The 20,591-nt window shown below is 32.6% G+C and overlaps 2 protein-coding genes across 2 annotated transcripts in view; both read right to left on the bottom strand.

The window, feature by feature from the left end:
* LOC125812109 (RAN GTPase-activating protein 1) overlaps positions 1-20,591 on the bottom strand; it is a 376,170-nt gene that overhangs the window by 277,472 nt on the left and 78,107 nt on the right. The gene's annotated exons all lie outside the window — the stretch shown is intronic.
* On the bottom strand, positions 2-16,736 carry LOC125813639 (transcription repressor OFP12-like). The gene is made up of 2 exons (XM_049493108.1): positions 16,562-16,736; positions 2-492 (listed from the first exon to the last, which is right to left on the bottom strand). The coding sequence occupies exons 1-2, from the start codon at positions 16,734-16,736 to the stop codon at positions 2-4; spliced, it is 666 nt and encodes a 221-aa protein (XP_049349065.1).

Genomic DNA, 20,591 nt, shown 5'->3' with positions numbered 1-20,591 from the left:
ATTATTCATCACTTGGATTCTTGTAACACTTACTTGTGCTGCTGGACGATAGATCTAAATGTTGTGATTTTGATTCCATGAGACATACAATTAGGTCAGAAAATGCACCAACTATATACTTATGTGTGCTCTTTGGATTTAATGTAAAATAACACATAAGAAGTTCATGTAACGATTCCCAATTGCCTCTTATATCACTTAATCCACGTGCCTCCACCATTTCTTGCATCGATCGTCGAAAATCCAAATACGGGTCGGGTGAATCCGTTGGAATCGCGATGCTCCCCTCGAGGGGAGCATCCGATTCCACGGATGATGAGGTGGATGCTAAAGAGGAAGAAATTGACGATGATGAGTCGATAATAGAATTGGAATGGCCCGGGCTAGAAAAAAAGAAACGCTGAGAAGTGTAAATAGTGGCTAAATCAGGGGTATTATTGTCTAATTCGTAAATATAATCGAAAGACGTAGGAATATTATTAGAGTTGCACTCTGATGATGATAAGTCGTAAAGAGAGTTGAAGTTTTTAATGGAATTGCAAAAATGCATACTACGATGTTGTTGTTGATGACGTTGATTATCATTATCATTATCATTATCATCATCGGAGGAGGATTGCAGGGGTAATGAACGTTTGAGTTTAGTGAAACAAAGATTAATAAAGTTTGTTCCAAGTGTAGTTCTTGGCATATTGTGAGGGAAATGGAGAAGGCAAAAGAAGAAAAATTGTTGGTAAAAGAGTAGAAGTGATGTGAAGAATATAAAAGTAGAGAGAAGAGTTGGGGAATGGAGCAAATATATATACATATATTATAAGATAAGATGTCGTAAAAGTTAGCGTATGGATTACCTGTCCATAATTAAAAGAAGTTTACTTGTGTTTTGTGTTTACTAGGGACTAAACACATTGTTTGTTTTCTTTCTCAAGTCACAATTCTAGTTAGATTTTTTTGGATATTTTTTTTCATTGAATAATTATTTAAAGTAGTAGTAGTTTAATCAGTTAAAAACAAATTCCACAAGTGACATTTTATATCGATTGTATTTTATCATCCTCTAATATATCTTATCTTCACTGCTACTCCCATTAGCTCCCATCTCGACCACCTTACCCCCACCTCCACTTTCTAGTATTTGCTTATATTATATACAAAAATATTTTTAAAATAATACTAATATTTTACTTGTAAGGAACCTACTAAAATATATTTTCCAACACTAGTGATGCTAATTTAACCATTTTAATTTCTCTTTGCCTTAAATTAGGGTAAAACTAGAAGAAAAATCTTACTAGGATTTTTTCTAGTTGTAGTTATATAACTAAACATGGTATGATGTACCTAACAAAAAATTCATCACATGGTGTAACTGCAGCAGTTAATTTTGGCCGCAAGTTTTATTTTTATTTTGGTAGATCATAGCTAGCTAGGTCCAAATAAGGTCAAAGAAAATTATTAGATTCTTAATTCTTTATAAATTGGCTAGTGTGGTACTCTACTAATCTCTATTAAATATTAATCAATACTTTGCAACTTTATTGAATAAAAATTCGTTGTAGAATTCGCATCTGGTTAAAAGATAATAGTAATATGATTTTGCAAGTATATTTGAGCACAATATATATAATCAATATATAATTTTTATCTGTTTCAATCATATTAATAAATAAATTTTATCGTATTGTACATATCGATAATTTTCCCAAAAAATTATAAATTTATAATACATAGTAGTTGGGCCTTCACATTGTTTAAGTTGGAAGCAATGTGCACATGTTTGCTAAGCTGTGTTCATATGCTCACACCAGACAAAGCAGGCCACCACCAATTTTCTACTACTCATACTATAATATATACTAATTTATTAATATTGTTTTTAAAAAGGTTTCGTTAAATTTATTCATAAATAGAAATTTATCAATCCGGTTAATTTAAAGGAAAAACTACTTTATTAGATGTACATCACTATCATATATACTATTATTACATATACTTTCAAAGTATTACGGATTTCATACGTATCTTACACTTAAATACATGTAGTTTTACTACCAGATACATGCAAAGAGAGAGAGAGAGGTGAGCAAGAATGGAGAGGGAGGCAAGTGAGATTTGTATGTATCCCATATAAATGCGAATCACATTAGATATATATACATGTATGTATGGAGTGATTCACATGTATCTGAGAAGAGAAAGTAGCGAGCCACTTGGGAGAGAGGCTATGAAGGCGAGTGAGATTTGTTATGTATCACAGATACATGCGAATCCACGTGGATACATATAAATTTAATTTCATGTATCCATAATACATGTATATGGAGATACCAAAATTTGATAAGATATGTAATATAGCAAATTAAAGTGTATCTAAGTAATTAGCTCATAAACTAATGAGATTTATGTAAATTCCCTTAATTTAAATTCATACTAGGTAGATCAACCACTTTCTTCGTTCTCTTTTTTACTCATCCTCTATTTAACTTGACACTCTAAAACTATTTTTTTTTAAAGTATGATAAATAAATATAAATCAAATAAAAAAAAGTAAAAGAAATAAATTGAAATGGAGAAGATGTTTTTTTTTTCAAAAAAAAGTTATTAATAGAAGGGAGTTATTTGGTTAAGGATTTGAGTGGTCATTGTCGGTCCAATCCAACACAGTAGGAAAGTGAAACATCAATTGCGTATGATTGTCTCATAACAATCCCCATATCACTCTCTTCTATCTTACATTGTTTTTTTCTTTGATAAAATTTTTAGGTATGATTGTAAGTTCGTTAATTTAAATAAAGTGTATGAGAGAAGAAAATATCGTTAAAAATGGATGAAAAAATAAATAATGGAGAGATGTTTTTTGTCGACTTTTAAAATTTTAAGAGATGTTTTACGTTAAGTAAGATATTATTAAAATGTTGAAAGTATAATTGATGATTTTAGTCCAAAACTCTCACAATTAAGGGCCAGCACGCACTATCGGATCAACCCCTTCCTTTCTCTTGGAACCGAAGCAGGAACTGGGAAGGTTGTCAGACAACTCTCCGAACTTTTACTTTTCTATCTCGTGTGCAACATCTCCAATCCAAACACCAAATTTTACAACACTATTTTAGTGCAATCAACTCCAACTCACTGCACCAAATTTTACACCAAAAATGAATATTTTTCTCTCTAATCATTATTATATTATTATTTCATTTATATTTTCTTATTTCATAAAACAAATTCTTTCTAAAACATTCACCATATATAATTCATGGGGAATGTCAATTACTACTTTGTTGAATGTTTATTATTTTCGGTTATTTTTACGTACACTGTATTATTTGTTTAAAAATTTATATTTTTGCATTTTAAATTTTTGTGAAGGTTAATTGTAGTTATATCCAATTATAATTTATAGTAGAATTAACATAAATTTAATTTTTAAAAAAATCATATATAGAAAAATTAATTTATAAAAAAGCTAAATTTTATATCTAAGATTAATATTATAAAAATATTATATAAAAAATAATTAAATATACAGGAGATTTAATTAAAACATAAAATTTATATAATGTGTTAATTAAAAGTTTGTATAATGAAATATTATTAAAATATTCAAAAAGTGAATTGATGTGACACACCAAATTTGGTGTGAGTTGGAGCTCAAAAACATCAAATTTTACACCAAATAAAAATTTGATATAAAATTTGGTGTTGAAGTGAAGATGATCTAAGAAAATACCCTTTATTATTTTAACTAATAAAGCAAATAAGGTCACTATAGTAAAGGCAAAATTTTAACCCAAGTTTTAGGAGGGAAATATCAAATCTTTGTTTTTTCACACAGCCATCAGGGTCCCAACTTTAACAGCCAATTTCCCTTTTCTACCATCTCAAAGATTTTACCTCAATAAAAGAGGATAAATCTTTGAAAACTACTTATGAGATGCAGGTGAGTGTTAGGGTTCGTGCCCAATTTTTTTACTTTATTTGAATTCTACGCAATTTTATTTTAAGTTACTTTTTTTTAAGTACAAATGATCACTTGATGAAAAATAACTCTTTTATATCTATTCTTTTCTCGGAGAACTTTTTTGAACTTCTATGAACTGAAGATCCCCCCCCCCCACCCCCCACCCACAACATAATATGAGGTGATTTTTCATACACATGCCAATTGACCAAACTATATTAATATATTGTGCTTCTTCTAATGTAGTAATTTCTTTTAGTGTCTGATTTATTGCTGTCAAAATTTATAATTGTTAGTTTCTGCATGACGCTTTGATCAATTCAATCTAAATAGAGATAGACGATAAAATGGAAGAAGATAATTATTACTCCCTTTATTTCAAGTTATTTGTTTTGTTTTGATTTGGTATGAAGTTTTAAAAAATAAAGAACACTTTTAAATTTTATGGTCTTTAACATATTATGTGAAAAGTTGCAACTAACCTTATTAAAATGAAAATTAGACATTTTAAAAAAATGAACTAAAAAATAGTAGGAAAAATAAATCAAAACGAAGAGAGTACCCCATACACATCACCATATAAATATAAATAATAAAGTTTCAAGTTCCAATATTATTGTTAAAGACTACACGATCAGCTACAAAATCTGAAATACTGTTTAAAAAAACAATTATTTAATTAAAAATTTAGGATCCCGCATCACGTTGGTTGTTGAGTAGTGTTAACTGACTCGACTAGCTGCATTATTAGTTATTATTCCCTTTAAATAAATAGTGTAAGAAACATAACATAATAATGCTGCAAAATAATTGTCGTAAGTACTAAATAATGGAGAATACGCTGGAAAATAATTAATACATGATGAGAGGATTAATTTCCTCACAAGTTCCATTATATTGCACGGAACAAGTACATCGAATAATTAGGTAATCAATGGAACACATCAATTTTGGTGATTAATTAGCTGTTGAAATAATTTGTTATAATGGAAAATGATTTTCTTGAAAATAAGTACTATTTTCTTGTGTTTAAGTAAAAAACTAGTATCTCAAAAAATAAAAATAAAAATAAAAATAATCATAATCAAAGGTTAAATGATTTTTGTAGAACTTGTTCTCAACTTCCACTCACTCATTTCATATTTACTTGTCGATGTTTGATTTGACACATTCATTAAGAAGTAATAAATAAAATGATAATTTTATTACATCATTCTTAATTATCACAAGTCATCTATATGTTTGAGGATGAACATTACTTAATAATAAGGGTAAAATAATTATATATAAAATAGTTAATTATCTCTTAGTTTATTTTCAAACTGAAAAAGTAAAAATGAATAAATATTTGAAAAAACTATATAGTAAGTTAAGTATATGCTATGTATTTATTATATATAACTATAGTTTAATAAAATTATAATTTGCTACTATAATATTCATTTTTAATAGCTATTTTCCAATTTAAAAGTATATCTTCCAATAAATGTATTTCTAGACTTGATTCTAGACATTGTAATTTGTATCTATCAATTATCCATCTTTTCTCTTTTAACTTTCCAAATTAGTGTATAACCCCATGTTAGCACATTCTTCTGATGATTATTTTCTTCTTCTTTTCTTTCATGGACGATTCTTTCGAATTCTTTTCAAATTCAAACTTAACGATGTTGCGCTTCCTCTCCCTTTCTCCGATAAAGCGTCGTCATCATTGACTCGAGATGATTTTCGAAACTGCATTAGCAATCATGGGAGAAAGCTTTGAAGCTTCAGTTTAAATTACGGATTCATGAAATTGTTACTAAAATTAATGGGTGATGTTTTGAAAGATTGAATATATTACGAGTTTACATCTTGAATTTTGACATTTTTTGGGTGCAAATTTAAGGACTTTTCATGGAATCAAATGCACGCATATATGCATTTTATTCATGTGTCAATGCACATGTATCTGCATTGTATTCATGTATTTGTTTCACTGTTATTGTATTAAATGTATTTGTTTGTATATGATATTGATTACACATTTGTATCTATGTATCAATGGTCTCATGTAATGTTTACCTTGCAACTTGTTATAATTTATATCAATGTATTAAGTCTATAATAATTGCTCTTTGTTATACATTTGTATCATGTATTTGAGTGTATTTTTGTTCACTATTATATATTTTGTATTAATGTATAATTTGAGTGTTTCTATATAGTGTATTCATCACCAAAATGCATTTATATCAATGTCTTACCAGTGTATTCAAGTTTTTAAAACTCTATAACAACATTTTTTTTTGTATCAATGTCATACAAGTTATATTTAGTGACACAACAAAATCAATGAAGAAGAAAAAATCTTGTAATGCAATTCCTTTGTTTATTATTATTAAAAAATATTGTGAGCTTTTATAGTTCCATTGATTAGGGAAGATTGAGATATTATGCTAAATTTTTAGTATCCGAAGTAATCGCCTAAAAATATATTGTATTAGTATCTATGAAATCAATGGAATTATATATTGTATTAGTATCCGAAGTAACCGCCTAAAAATAATATATGAATACTAAAATACAACCACCATACACGGTAAATACATTTAGATACAACTGGATAGTCAATTAAAAATTAGTTACAACTAGTAATTATTAACCCCTAAAGTATAGTCATTTATGTAAATTCCACTATATATTTTTAGTATAATAGACAAATAAAAATAATGATAGATAGCGCTCGCGGTGATACTTATTACTACGTGTACATATTAAACACTTTAAGATGCACTAGTTATTTTGGACCACACTGAATAAATACGTTTTTCTTACTATACAGTCTGTTTAAGATAAGGATTTAAGCTCTTTGTATTAATAGCTTAATAAATTCTTACACACATTATGGCTTCATCAATAAATTCTGTAGCTAATTTCATCTTATGACGTGACATACATAGGCCAACCTAGGGGGCAGTCAGAGTCAGATAGTTGTTTCACAAACAAGGAGAAATGGTAGCTACGATGTATCCATTGTGTGTATATGTCGTATGTCTTGTATATTTTTATATTATAATATGTATGTATATCTAGAATTGTCTTATTCTATATATGAGCTACACTATATACATTCCTTATTAATTGTAGAAATGACTGAAGATGATTTCATTAACACCAATTCTCTACAACATGTATACATGAAAGATTGTCTAGCCCTTCACAGTATGTATATCAAAATGCTTTTGTATTTAAAACTTAATAACTTCCACCTTTTTGTTAAAATTTGTTAAATATTCAACGGTTTTCACATAAAAACATAACAAGTTTTGCTAAGAGTGTAACGACTTGTTCCCGTCGTAGGGAAAAACCAATAGGGAAAGAATTTGGGCCAGAAAACTTTTGAGTAGTGACTTGGAAATTCCTAGCCTAGTCCAGATTTGGACGAAATCTGAGTCATGTGAGGTCTAAGGAAATCTAGTAATGAATGAGAGATTTAATAATGAATTTGATCACATGAGTAGATAGCTAAGCCGTTAATGAACCCGTACGACTTTACAGAATCGAATTCGGGCAAGTAGAACTCCCGAAATTGATCATCTTAGTGTGAGGGGGTAGTTTTTGAACGTCAAAGGTTGAAGGTGTGTTGTGAAATGGGAGTTTGGAACTCAAATTCTGACTCTCTGTATCGGTGTAAGCCGCTAGGGCGGGATTAATCCCGCTGTGGCGGGATGGGGTCCGCCGTAGCCGGCCAGTCGCGACTTAAGTTGGGGAAAAATTTCAATTTCGTTATTTTTCTGCAAACTCCGTTCTTAAGAGCTAGAAGACGGCCTAGGGAGATTTCTTGACAGTTTTCCACGACTTTTGGTGCTAAAGGTAAGGATTTTACTCCCCTAATCCGTATTTCGATCCGTAGAACTTAGATTCTTGGGTAATTATCGTTGGGGGAGGGTTTTGGCCTGAGTTGATGGTGGAAAAAATCCTTAACTGCACCTTAAGATTATGGGTTTGGTCTCGGGTTATTGAGTTTGTTATAATCCGGGTAAATTAGACCTTAATTATTGATCCTCGCGTTAAATTATTCGTTTGTAGACCAAAACAAGCGGAAAGAATTCGAAAAGGGAAGACTCAAGTGTCTTGGGAGGATTCAAGCTTGGTTTCGAGGTAGGTGATTGTTTGATTTCCTAATTGTGTGATATATGCTAGTTGATTAATACATTGTATGCATGCGTGTATGTGAATAGGGAAATGCGAATCGAACCTAATGAAATGATTATGTGTGAGCAATACATGCCATGAACCTATTACTTGATTGTATGATTTGAGTATTGTTCACTGTGGGTGTGATTGTGATTGTGGTTGTGCTGATTGGACAAGGTGTCATGTTCCGACACGTACATTAGATCGGGTGTCACGTTCTAACACATACATTGGATCGGGTATCACATTCCGACACATGCATTGGATCGGGTAACACGTTCCGACACACTAATAGTTTAAGTGTGGGTTCCATGAGAAGACCATTGTGATTGCTATGCTATGTCTACTTGGCATTGATAATGGAAGACTGTATGTTGCTCTAAATTGATGACTGAATTGTATCCTGTATATGTATGCTTATTATGTTGTAATTGCTTGTATGTATTGTGCTTATGGGAGTGGCCACGTGATCCTACTAGTACACTGTGATTGTGTACTGATACTGCACTCACTCTTTCTTTGTTGAGTACATGACATCTTCAGACGGCTACTGACATACCTCAACTAGGTGACTATTGAGCGTCACCGGATTCAAGGGTGAACCAGTTCTTCTAGGCTGCCATGGATCTTTCTTGTTTAAGTCCACTCTTTTCGGACTCATACTATTTGTTTAGGGTGTTTTGTTTAGTTTACGGGGCTGCGCCCTCTTTTCTTAGACTTGCTAGTTGATCAGAGTTTTGGTACAATGACTTACAGATTCTAGGGGTTGTTTTCCGCAAATGTTTTAGTAGTTGTTTTGTTAAACTTTCGGAGTTTATGGGAACTCCATATTTCCTTAGACATTTAAAACTGCTTCCGTATCTTTAAATGCCTATTTTCTCGTTAAGTTGTTTAGTCGGGTTGTAGTAGTGGTTCTCCCACCGGAGGGTCAGTGTGGGTGCCAACCATGACGGTCTGGGTCGTGACAAAGAGCAGTATGAACAGCACATGTTTTTGTATGAATTCCGTTATTTTTTTTGGACAAATTTTAACAAAAAAAATTGAAGTTAAGTTTGAAATACGGATGTTTCTTTTGTTAAAAAGGATAAGATGATTTTTCTGCTAACCAACATCGTTTATTTGAGATTTAAATTTTCAATCGCAACTCCCGAAATGACCTCACTAGACTAATTCAAGAATTTTCTTTCGACACAAACTTGAAACTCAATGAACTACACATAGAGGATTCAAAATTCACCTTGAGGTTTCAAGTTCAAATCCACGTACTACGTTTTCATTTTTCAAATTTATCTCCTTATTAAAAATCATATATTCGTCAGTGCAGTCAACTACTTAGAACAAAAAACCTTAAACCAAAACAAAAGTACTCACTTCAAATCTCAATTCATTAGAATTTGTTAAGATCAGATGTGGTGGTGATGGTTATTTAAATACAAAATATTTAATCGTGTGTCATGAGTAGCACGTACCACTAGTAACCTGAAAAAAAAGGCCAGTAGTTCCACACAAAATGTTAAATTGCACCGTGCATGTTACATGGAGCGACTATGCATGCTATCTAAGGAGAGGGTGTGGATTCACGTACACCCATGCTCCCCTCCCTACACCATTTATAACACCATTTATAGGGGAGCGACTATGTATGTGAAGAAACCCAAACCACCTACACAAGAGCAAGATTCTTGTTGGATTACCAAAAATAAATAGTAACAAATGGAACAAAGATTCTTATACTCATACTTGAAAACTCTTTCTCAAAAATATTTCAAAATCATATCTAGATACTATACTGCTCATACATTGATGGCATACTCGATTGTCATACTAATCATGTTTTAGAAACTCTTTTCTCAAAACTCATCTTTACTTTCTCAAAACTCAATTTAAGAACTCAAGTGTTGGCTTTAAAAAGCTTTTCAAAATTTATAACTCAAATCATAGGGTTAATGTGGTATTATGGACATGAACGACTCAACTCAGGGATTTTAATGGCAATAAGGAAACTCAGTACTTAGAACTCAAGACTCAAGAACTCGAAACTCATAACTCAACGATATTTCTCCTTTCAAAACGTTCAATTCATAGGGTTCATGCTGAAATATAGACATGAACGAATCAACTCAAGAATTTTAATGCATAATATATAGCAATTCAATAATTAGGAATATAATTTAAAAAAGAATTCGGAACTCAAGAACTCAAAATCAACTTATCTCTAGAATACTCAAATCTAGGGATGGAATCCTAGATTTCTCTTTTACTGATTTGAAGGTAGATGTAGGGCGTGAGATAGAACTAGTCCAACACTCTAATAGCCTTATATACCTGAAAGAACAAGGTTCTTGAAGAATCTTGAAAAAGAACTTGATTAGAAGCCTTGAAACCCTAGCTTGAAGGAGAAAAATCAAGAAAACCTTTCTTCATATTTCTTGAATTAATTTATTGAAACTCTATGCCCAAGAATTATGATTTTCATTAGTGATTTATAATTGCATGGAGGAATTTGAGTGGGAAAGAATGGAATTCTTGGAGAAAGACTTACCTTGAAGAAGAATCTTGAATGAAGTCTTCTACTTTGAATTTTCCTTAGGGTTTTGTCTTAGGGTTTGACAGAGGAGAGAATGATGGAATAAGAGATGAAAATCAAATTGTTTTGGGTCTTTAATTAGTAAAAAAAATCGTTTAGGATTTTCTTGGAGGTAAAAAGACAAAAAGACCCTTTTTAATTTTTTCCCGTCGGCTAATTCGTCACTACACTGTATCAGTTACTAAAATGGTCATAACTTTTTACTCAGAAATTGGATTGATGCAAAATTGGTGGTGTTGGAAAGAGAATTCAAATACCTTTGATTTGATAGGTTAAGAGCCACGTAACTCGTTATATTCTAAGAGATATGGTTGTTTGAAGTTGATCCAAGTAAAATCTTACATCAAAACGTAATTGGTAAGGAAACTTTCAACTCAACTTTGTGCTAGGAGTTTTTAGTGACCTTAATTTATATCCAAAATCATTCCCACACTAAAGAATTTACTTTAACACCTAAGAAAAATTATGAGTCACTCAGTACGACCTTATACACAATTCAAGAATGGTTTGGGATTAACTTTCCAACTAATAGATTCCAATAGCTACTTGAAATCTATAACAGATTAAAAATGAACAACTTTGATGTGAAGTGAGCAATATCTTGATGGCAATTGAGTGAAATATGCAAGATCGAATCCCTATAAGATTACATTTTTTTTTTGAATTTACTATCAAAAGTTTGGACATCCTTCATAAAATTTCTAGTTACGCCATTGATTGGTACACTCAAGTAAAACACTTTCATTGCATACAACTAACAACCTTTATCATTCACATCATGTTATTTCCTTTTCCCTAATCATATATTGTGCATGCAATACTAACGAAACGATTGTGAATCACATAAACAAGAAAAACAAACAATACTTACCTACCCAAAAGGATTCCTTCTCAAACATCTCCTGATCATAATCCGATTTTCACAACCACCTTCCCCAAGATAACACTCAGCAAATATCATAATGTCAACAATAGCTAATCAAGTCTATCATCAGCCTAAACCACAACTAACCACACATTCATCCACCCAGACTCCATCCTGAAGGCTTCTACATGCTATCTCTCGATAATTTACAAGATAATATTTAAGTAAAAATTGTTCTAACTATTTGGTTAAGAAAACCTAGCCTACTTAGACGTCAAAGAACTGTTGAAAAATTCTGAATACGAACTTCTGACTCCATGAGGGGGAATCTCGACGGACATAGATAGAGAACACGTGGATTTTGACCTTCTTTGTGCCGAAATCCTCCCCTCCATTATTCTCGAGCATAGAGATGCTTATGAGATTTTTTAGAGTAACCTTCATTGTTTTATTAATAAAGAGCGAGAGGAAAATAAAACATTCATGTTTTTCGAGTTTTTACCCCTACTATAGCAGTTGACATGCCGCTATAGTAGTGTCATCATAGTGAGAATATTTCCGCTATGGCGGAATGCTGTCAACCTGGTTAATTTTAAAATTCCTAAATTTACGTTGTGTGCCCCAATTTTTAAATTAACATCGTATCTTAAATCTTTTAGGACTCTACACGAGGTGACTTGAATAACGACGGTTTAGGTCGTTACCTTTTTCTTTTAAAAATGATTTACCTAAAGATGTGGCAGAATCATAATTGAACATGTGTAAAAAACTAATTTTACAAATTCAAAACTGTTTTCAGTTGACAAATAATGGCATACATGAGCCTTTTCTCAATGAAAATGACATAGATAAGCCATTTTTTTAATAGATGGACCTTTTTATCAAAGTTTGATACCATATTTGATTTTTCTCTCTTTTATAATGAAATAGACAATATATTATTCATGTAATTTAAAAAATACTAATAACATTATTCATAGCTACTATAAAATCGTCAAATTATAATTAGTTGTGAGGATTCATTCGTGAAAAAATACTAATAAAGAATAACAACGACTAACCAATTGCTTTTTAAATATAATTGGATGACCATCTTTTGTAGATACTAATTATTCAGATCAAACCTCTAAATTATTTTCCTAATATAAAAAGTTTGACCCAAAAAATCTAGTCAGAACAAGACCAAAATCATAAACTACATATACTTCAAGATGATAACATCCAACTTGGTATCTAATACACGCCCAATTAGTTACATGCCAAAATACTTACTACCGACAAATTAGTATTCTCTAATTCAAACTATTCAAAAAGTTACAAAACCTGAATTTTTCCTATAAATAGGAGTCAATCCTAAGCAAAGAAACACACAACAATAGTAACATAGTCATGTGATCCCCTCCCAAATAATCACACTTCTCCTTCTCTGCAGCCATGAATAGAAAAAAAATAAAGTTTGCTTTCGTTGAAAGTAAATTGACAAGGAAGTCCCATACAGAAAAAGAAAGAAAGAATTCTTGAAAAATACTCATGAACCAACACATTTTATGGTATTGAATTGACTACAATAATCTGTAATCCTTACCACAATGAACTTTGTGGTGTTCTCAAATCATGAAAGTTCATTGTGGTAAGAGCTATAGATAACCGTAACCATTTAAATACCACAAAATGTGTCGAGTTCTCCATCTTTTTCCAAGAATCCTTTTTTTCGTTTTCTGTATGAGACATCATTGTTAGTTTTACTTTTAATGAAAGCAAGCTTCACTTTTTTCTAGTCATCGCTAAAGAGAGAGAAATGTGTTTGTTTGGATGGGGATCTAATGAATTGTTGTTGAGTTCATCTTTGCCCAGGGTTGACTCCTATTTGCAGGGAACCAACAATTTTTTCATTTGGCGGCTATTTTGAGGACTCCTTCGCAAATGGTTCCTTTTGTGAACTCCTCGTAGGTTCCTCATTTTTCTTCACAAATCTTTCCTCTAGTGGTATCACAATTGTATTTGGCTTGATGGTAGTGTAAAGCACCATGTCGGTTGTAGTATTAGTCTTTTCATATAATCGATGTATTTTGATATCATTGGTGTCTAGGTGATCACACCTTGTTTTTGTATTACGATTTCTTGTTGTCATAATCCTGATTCGTTGTGCATAGCACCACACTAACCCCCGGTTGGAGAACTAACTAACTCCTAACACATAGTCCATTAAATAACCAAAAATAAACAATTTTTAATTCTAAAACAAGCTTCCACAATTAAAAATCAAAATCATTAAATAATCGCAGAAAACCCTCCTAGAATTTGAAATTTGTATACCAAAAATCATATTCCTCTAGAAAATTAAGATGCAACTTTGAAATAAATATATTTTAAGTCTAAAAGATGGACCAGAGAGAAAGGAGAAACCCATAGCAGCCTGAAACAAGCAACTCACCCTTGGGTTCAGAATATGCTAGGATCATAATTGAGGTCGCAATTGGACCATCCAATAAATATTACCAATGAATGCATCAATGCCATTAAATAACTATCATAACTACTCCATTGACTTTCTAAATGGTCCAACATTGTCTGAATTGATAGACTGGAATAATGATAATGTAATAACTTTATTTGATGATTTATATTTCAACAATGAATTTGGACATCCTTTATAAAATTTTGGCTATGCACCTGCCGATAAACTTCAATTTCAATTTTGAAAATCGCATGAAAACCTATAATGAAAATCCTTTTTATCTAGCATTAACTTGGAAACCTTGTGTGCATCTAAAGCAAATTTAGGAAGAATTAATTAGGTTCGAGTAAATTTCCTCTCTTCCCATATACTACAAAACTTTAGATATGAAATGTTATAGTTCAGAAAGGTAACAACTAACACTATTATTAGGCATATATAGTACATAAATATTCCTTTAAAACTTGGACAAGCATCTATATTCGCCTATGTTAGTAGGCAAGTTTAGAAGTCAGAAAGATAGTAAGAGTAACCCCTTTCCTTTCTATGCTCAGTTCAATCGTCATTCGAGGACGAATGATCCCAATGGGGAGATATTGTAACATCTCAACAATTTCTAAGATGAGATCCAAATCATTCTATAACACTGCACAACTCTACCCTTAAAATTTGAATCATTCGTCGTAAGTATATTAGTTTGAACTGGGTGATGTCCTGCTTTCTAATATGTTTTAAGGTCCTTTACCAAGTATATCAAGAGTATCTAAATGAATCTAGGGTTATAAGAGACCTCAAACACAAAGTCAAGTTCAAAGCATTCTGTTACTTGGGAGCTGATGTTAAGTTTTGATGATTTAACAAACTTAGGGATCTAACAAGGGACCAGATCCAGGAAAGGGTATTTTGGTATGGGGACTGATGAAAGGGGAACTGAATGAATAAACTCACCATGAGGAATATTTGTGTGTCTTATCAAAAAGGGGGAAAATGTTATATTATAATGTTTTGATGATCCTCACAAATGCAAAGACCCGGTCCTTGGCAGGGTACTTTCATCCAGATTCAAAGTGGTGCACAACTGTAAAACTATCTTTACAGTTGTCTTGTCAGGTTGGTTGGTGAGATGTGCAGTGTACTTTACCAACAGGAAGGACGGACCAAATTGTTTGTTTAAGTGGTTAAAGCTCTTGTTGGTAACTGATATATATAACAATAAACAAATAACGTTATTCATTCAAGAAGAAAGAAAGCTAGAAGTCTTTTCCAAGAACTCAAACATCAAAGAACGTAGCAAGGGACCTTGTCCCGGAGAGTCTGCGTACGAGAAAAGGACGAAAAGACAACTGCCAAAAGGCTGCCAACTCTGATGTGGTTGGTGCACAACCTTTGAGAACAATAGGCTCTCAGCCAATGGCATTGTCCTAAGGGTTTGTGTTCATTTTTGATATAGTCTCTTCTCCCTCAACACAAACTCAAGATTTGGAAAACAAAATTGTGAATTTCTGAAAATTCATAAGCTCAAAAAGAAAAGGCCATCTTCAAGAAAGAACAATGCTCATGCTCAACAAAGGGACCTGATAAAGTGCTGAAGCGTTTTTGTTGAGTTTGAGTTTTGTGTCTATCATTTTATAAGGTTCGTTTCAATAGACACAACTTCAGTTTTCGCATCTTGAAAATTCTCATGAACACAACCAAAAACCCATTTTCGTGAAGTATCCTCCTCAAGAGCAACAAGGATCTGATAGAGCTGCATGTGTCATAGTTGTCTTAGGATTCATACTTCGATGTTTATATTGTAAATCTGTTCCTAATCTATAAAAGAATCAAATTTTTGTTCTGGTTGTAAAAGTCTTAATCGGTTAAAGTTAACTTATTTAGTGTGTAGTGTTGTAGCTACTTAGTCAAATTCTAAATCATCTAGGAGCTAGCTGATTTAGTGGGCAGCGTCGTATCTGCTTAGTTGAAGTCTAAGTTATCTAGGGCTGGATGGCTTAGTGGGCAGTGTGGTATTTGCTTAGGCTCAGTAAGTAATAAGAGTATTACTTAGCTTTGAGATTAAGAGTTTGATGTCGTTGGTGGTTGTAATCTATGTTTCACTCTTGCTTGAGAAGATTAGTGAAAACAGTTGAAAATCATGTGTGATAGGTCATGATTTTACTCCCTTGAGCAAGGAGGTTTCCACGTAAACTCCTTGTGTTGTTTTCTCTTCATCGTTTACTCTTCATTACTGTTCTTGCTGAGTCAAGGGACCTGGTCCGTTGACTGATAGTGGACGCATACATTCCATCACATTTTTATTGGCTAAGTTCTTGCCTGAGTTCATATAAAGGTCAACTTCAAACACTTATGTCTCTTAGAATATAATGAATTAGGTGTCCTGTGACCTATCAAATTAAATGTCTATTAGTCTTCTTTCCAACTCCGCTGAGTTTACCTTATTACAAGTTTGGAATAAAGAGTAATGGTCGTTTTACTGGAACATACCTGGGCTGGAAAATTGGGTGAACTTACCTGCTGAACCGGCAACCCGCCGAATGGGTTGACAAGCCGCCAAACTAGCTTGCCGAATTGTACCGAAAACCTTGAGTTTATGTCCATTTTGGCGATCGAAAGTCCTAATAGGTGATACGCCGAGTATATTTGTTGAGGAGACCTCCAAATCGTTGATTTGGCCGACGAGATTCATTAATAGGTTATTTTCTTTGATTTTTATGATTTTACTACATACTTATAAGGGTATTCTTGACCTTTTACCCTAAATCAACTTCCCTAAGTCCATCTTACTACCTAATACCATCATTATACGTATAGCAACTCTCAAAATTCTCAATTCTCATTCTTTCAAAGATCAAGAGCTCCAAGAAAGAATTTCTCCAATTTTTCAAGATCTAAATGCTCCAAGTTCAAGATTCTCTTCAAGAATCCTAAGGGTTTCAATCCAAGATTCTTCTCCACTCTTCATCTCCAAGAAACCTTAAGGAAGATAAAAGTTAGGGTTCAAGTTCTCCTTCAAACTTCTTCAAGAACTTTATTCTTCAAGGTATGTAAGGCTATTCACAGTGTTGGACTAGTTCGTTCTCACGCCCTACATCTACATCCAGTTAGGGAAAAGTTCAATCTAGGGTTCTACCCTCAAATTTACTAAATTCTTGATATGAGATTGCAATATATATGCATTGATATTGAGAAAATAACTACTATTTTTAGAAGAACATAAACAGTTTTCAAAAGCATTTCAGCCAAATAAAGAGAAGTTCAGTTACCCTTAAAGAAAGTATTATTTTTCACATTGGAAAGAGAGTACTATTTTCAGAAAAGTATAAAGAGTTTCATAGTACTTCAGACTAATTTAGTACAACTTCAGTTACCTCTTAAAGAGATCTTTTGAGAAATTATCTCAACCTAGAGAGTACTTTTACATGAGCATTCAATTATATTTTGGGAATAGTATTGAGCACCGATTTGGAGTAAGAGTTCAGATAACTCAAACTCCATAACCTACGCTGCCAACATAGATAGGATTGTACCACAAGACGAGCAACTCTTCACCTGCCTCAAGAAGGCTTTTCATCGTGATGGTTGTCGGTTAGAGAAACTCCTAGTAAAGTGAAGTGAATATATATATATATATATATATAAAGTTTAGTATTTACTTTTATTACATCCTTACAGTAAGAGCATTAAATGATTTTCATCGTGACTTATGCTATTCTTCAGTTGAGCTACTTTCAGCCTTTCAGTTCAGTTATTCGTTTAATTCAGCCCTATTACATACTCCTACATTTAATATTCTAATGTCATTCGACCTGCATCTTTCCATGATGCAGAAATAGGTGTTCAAGATCATCAATAGGCGCTCCGTTGAGATCACTTTGCACTTCTTTCTAGCTTTGGTGAACCTTCCATGCATTCGAAAGGACTCCACTCTTGTCTTTTAGTTTAGTAGTTTTGAAGTGTCGTGGGTCTTGCCCCGACATCCATGTTAAACTATAGAGGCTTCATAGATAGTTAGTGTTGAGTTTCTTTCAGTATTTCCTTTGAACTATTTTGGTAAACTATTGTTGTTTTTAGAGTATTTTCAGATAGTTTTGATTATACAATTTTGAGATAGCGTGAGTTTTGAGACTTTTGAATTTAAATTTTATTTTAAAGCTTAAGTCTACTTGGGTTAGTCTTCTGCTAAGTAGTCAGTCCTTTCAAGGGTTCGCTTAGGGATCATCAATGGTTCTCGAGTGCCGGTCACGTTCAGGGTGTAGACTCGGATCATGACACATGGGGGTAGAGTAATATTACCGACAGAGATGTGTAAATTAAATTGAACCAAGTGCTAGTTGCACCTCCGAGATTGGGGTGTGACAAACCTGGCACTAGAGAGCAATGTCGTATACTAAGAAATTTTCAAGTTATATTTAATATAATTTTGTTTATAAATATGTTGTGCACCACATTTTATAAGCAGAAAGTTGTGGGGCATGTTAGAATGGTTACCCCATCTTGCTCAAATCGTGTTATGGAGCTGAATTTCCAGTTTATGATTGCTATTAGCATACAGAAAGAAATGCCTCATGCTAGACAGACGGCTACTAGCTACAGACCGAAGGGAAGACATTGGAGCTTTTGGTAGCTCCACCGTCAGTTCCTCATATTGCTTTTGATCATGATCTTCCTAGTGCAATACATATGCTGGTGCAGTTAGTAGGGCAGTTCATAATTATGGTTAAAAAATTAAATTGCATCGCATTGCAATTCGAATCAAATCGATTAAAAAAATTGATATTTGATTTGATTTGATTTGATTAAATTTGATTTAAATTTTGAAAATCGATACTATTTGGTTTGGTTTTGGCTGTACTAAAAAAACTGCAAAAATAACCAAACCGAACCAAGACATTAGATATATAAATTTTACAATTATTTAATTATTATTCATAAATAAAATATAAATATTTTGTTAAATTTTAATTAACCTAAGCCTACAACTTTACCATTTTCTAAGGCCCAATACTTAAATTTTAGCACAACTATTACAACCCTAAGTCTAAGTCCATCAAAATCCATTACTTTAGTCTTTACCTACCCTACCTCAAGTAAGATAGTCACATTTTCTTTTAATTGAATCACTTTAATTTGCTGTGTAATAATAACTCTAGTATTGCTAAATTGCTTAATTGAATCCACATTAGCTTTCTTGTGAATTATTCATGTATTAGGTGTGTGTTTATCGAGATACGTATGTCCTAAAAAATTTGTTACTTTCAAACCGAAAAAACCAAGAAAATCCGAACCTAACCGACCAAATAAACAATAACCAAACAGACGGTTATTTTTTTCGTTTCGTTTCGTTTGATTTTAGAAATTTAAAAATCAACTAAATTAATTTGATTTTGATTTTAATCAATAACCGATCCAAATCGAACCATGAACACTCCTAACAATCGAGGGCACTAGATGTTGCTGAACCTTTTAAGGAACCCAAAAGTTTGAGGGTTAGTGAGTTTCTCGCTTTGAGTCTTCCACCCTTTACAAGCATAGATTGCAAAATGGATCTACAGTATTTTATAAATAAGCTTCATAATATCTTTAAATTCATGCATGCTTTGTCGATCGAGTCCGTTGAGTTAGCAACATTTCGTTTCAGTATATAGTAATAATATTGTGGTACGAGAGTTGGGAGAGATCCAAAAGGAGCGTTGTGCACCTCCGCTCATCCGGGAGAGTGTTACACAGGCCTTCCTAGATTACTACTTTCGATAGGAGACAATGGATGTCCGAATTTCTGAATCATTAATAGGATACAATGAATATTTTCCAGGTTCAGGCTTTTGTATAGAATATAAAGGAGCTACGCGACATCAAACAGTATGTCGGTAAGAGAGTTGTGAGAGCAGAGCAGAAGAGGAATAGGCTCACCGGTTCATTGGGAGAGTTTTAGAATGATTCCGGACCCTGATGTTTCAACAAGCCTCCATTACAATACTTTCAGGGTAGTAGGTCTAATTGTCATAAACGGTTAGATCTAGGTGTGGGTTCACGAACATCAGACTCTCGATATTAGAGGAATTCAAACCAGACTAGCTCAACTCCTATATATTTAGTATGTGTATCTAAAATCACCTTATTCTATGTATGCGCTACACTATATACATTCTTATCATTTGTACACATAACTGGAGATGATTTCAATAACACCAATTCTCTAAAAATAAATTTTAAAAAAACATCACAACCTCATAACATTGACACCACCATATATACCACTACCAACTCATAAAATCCGACCATGGTTCATATGTACACTCAACCAAGGGCTGATTTAGGGGGTTGTCAGAGTGTTCATCGAAACCCCCTCGACAAAAAATTAAGGTAATTTTTTTTTTATGTATAGACATAAATTTTTAAAAGATTGACTAGTAACTTAGAGGATTTAAAATTTCACTTGAGGTTCAAGTTCAAACTTCATGCACTATATTTTTATTTTTCAAACCCCTTTTGTTAAAAATCTTGAATCCGTGCCATTGCACTCAACTACCTAGAACAAAAA

Source organism: Solanum verrucosum, unplaced genomic scaffold, assembly GCF_900185275.1.
Source record: "Solanum verrucosum unplaced genomic scaffold, falcon-dt-bn FXZP01000235.1, whole genome shotgun sequence".
NCBI classification, from domain to species: Eukaryota; Viridiplantae; Streptophyta; class Magnoliopsida; order Solanales; family Solanaceae; genus Solanum; species Solanum verrucosum.
The sequence above is the reverse complement of the archived record's forward strand: the minus strand, read 5'-3'. Positions and strand labels throughout refer to the sequence as shown.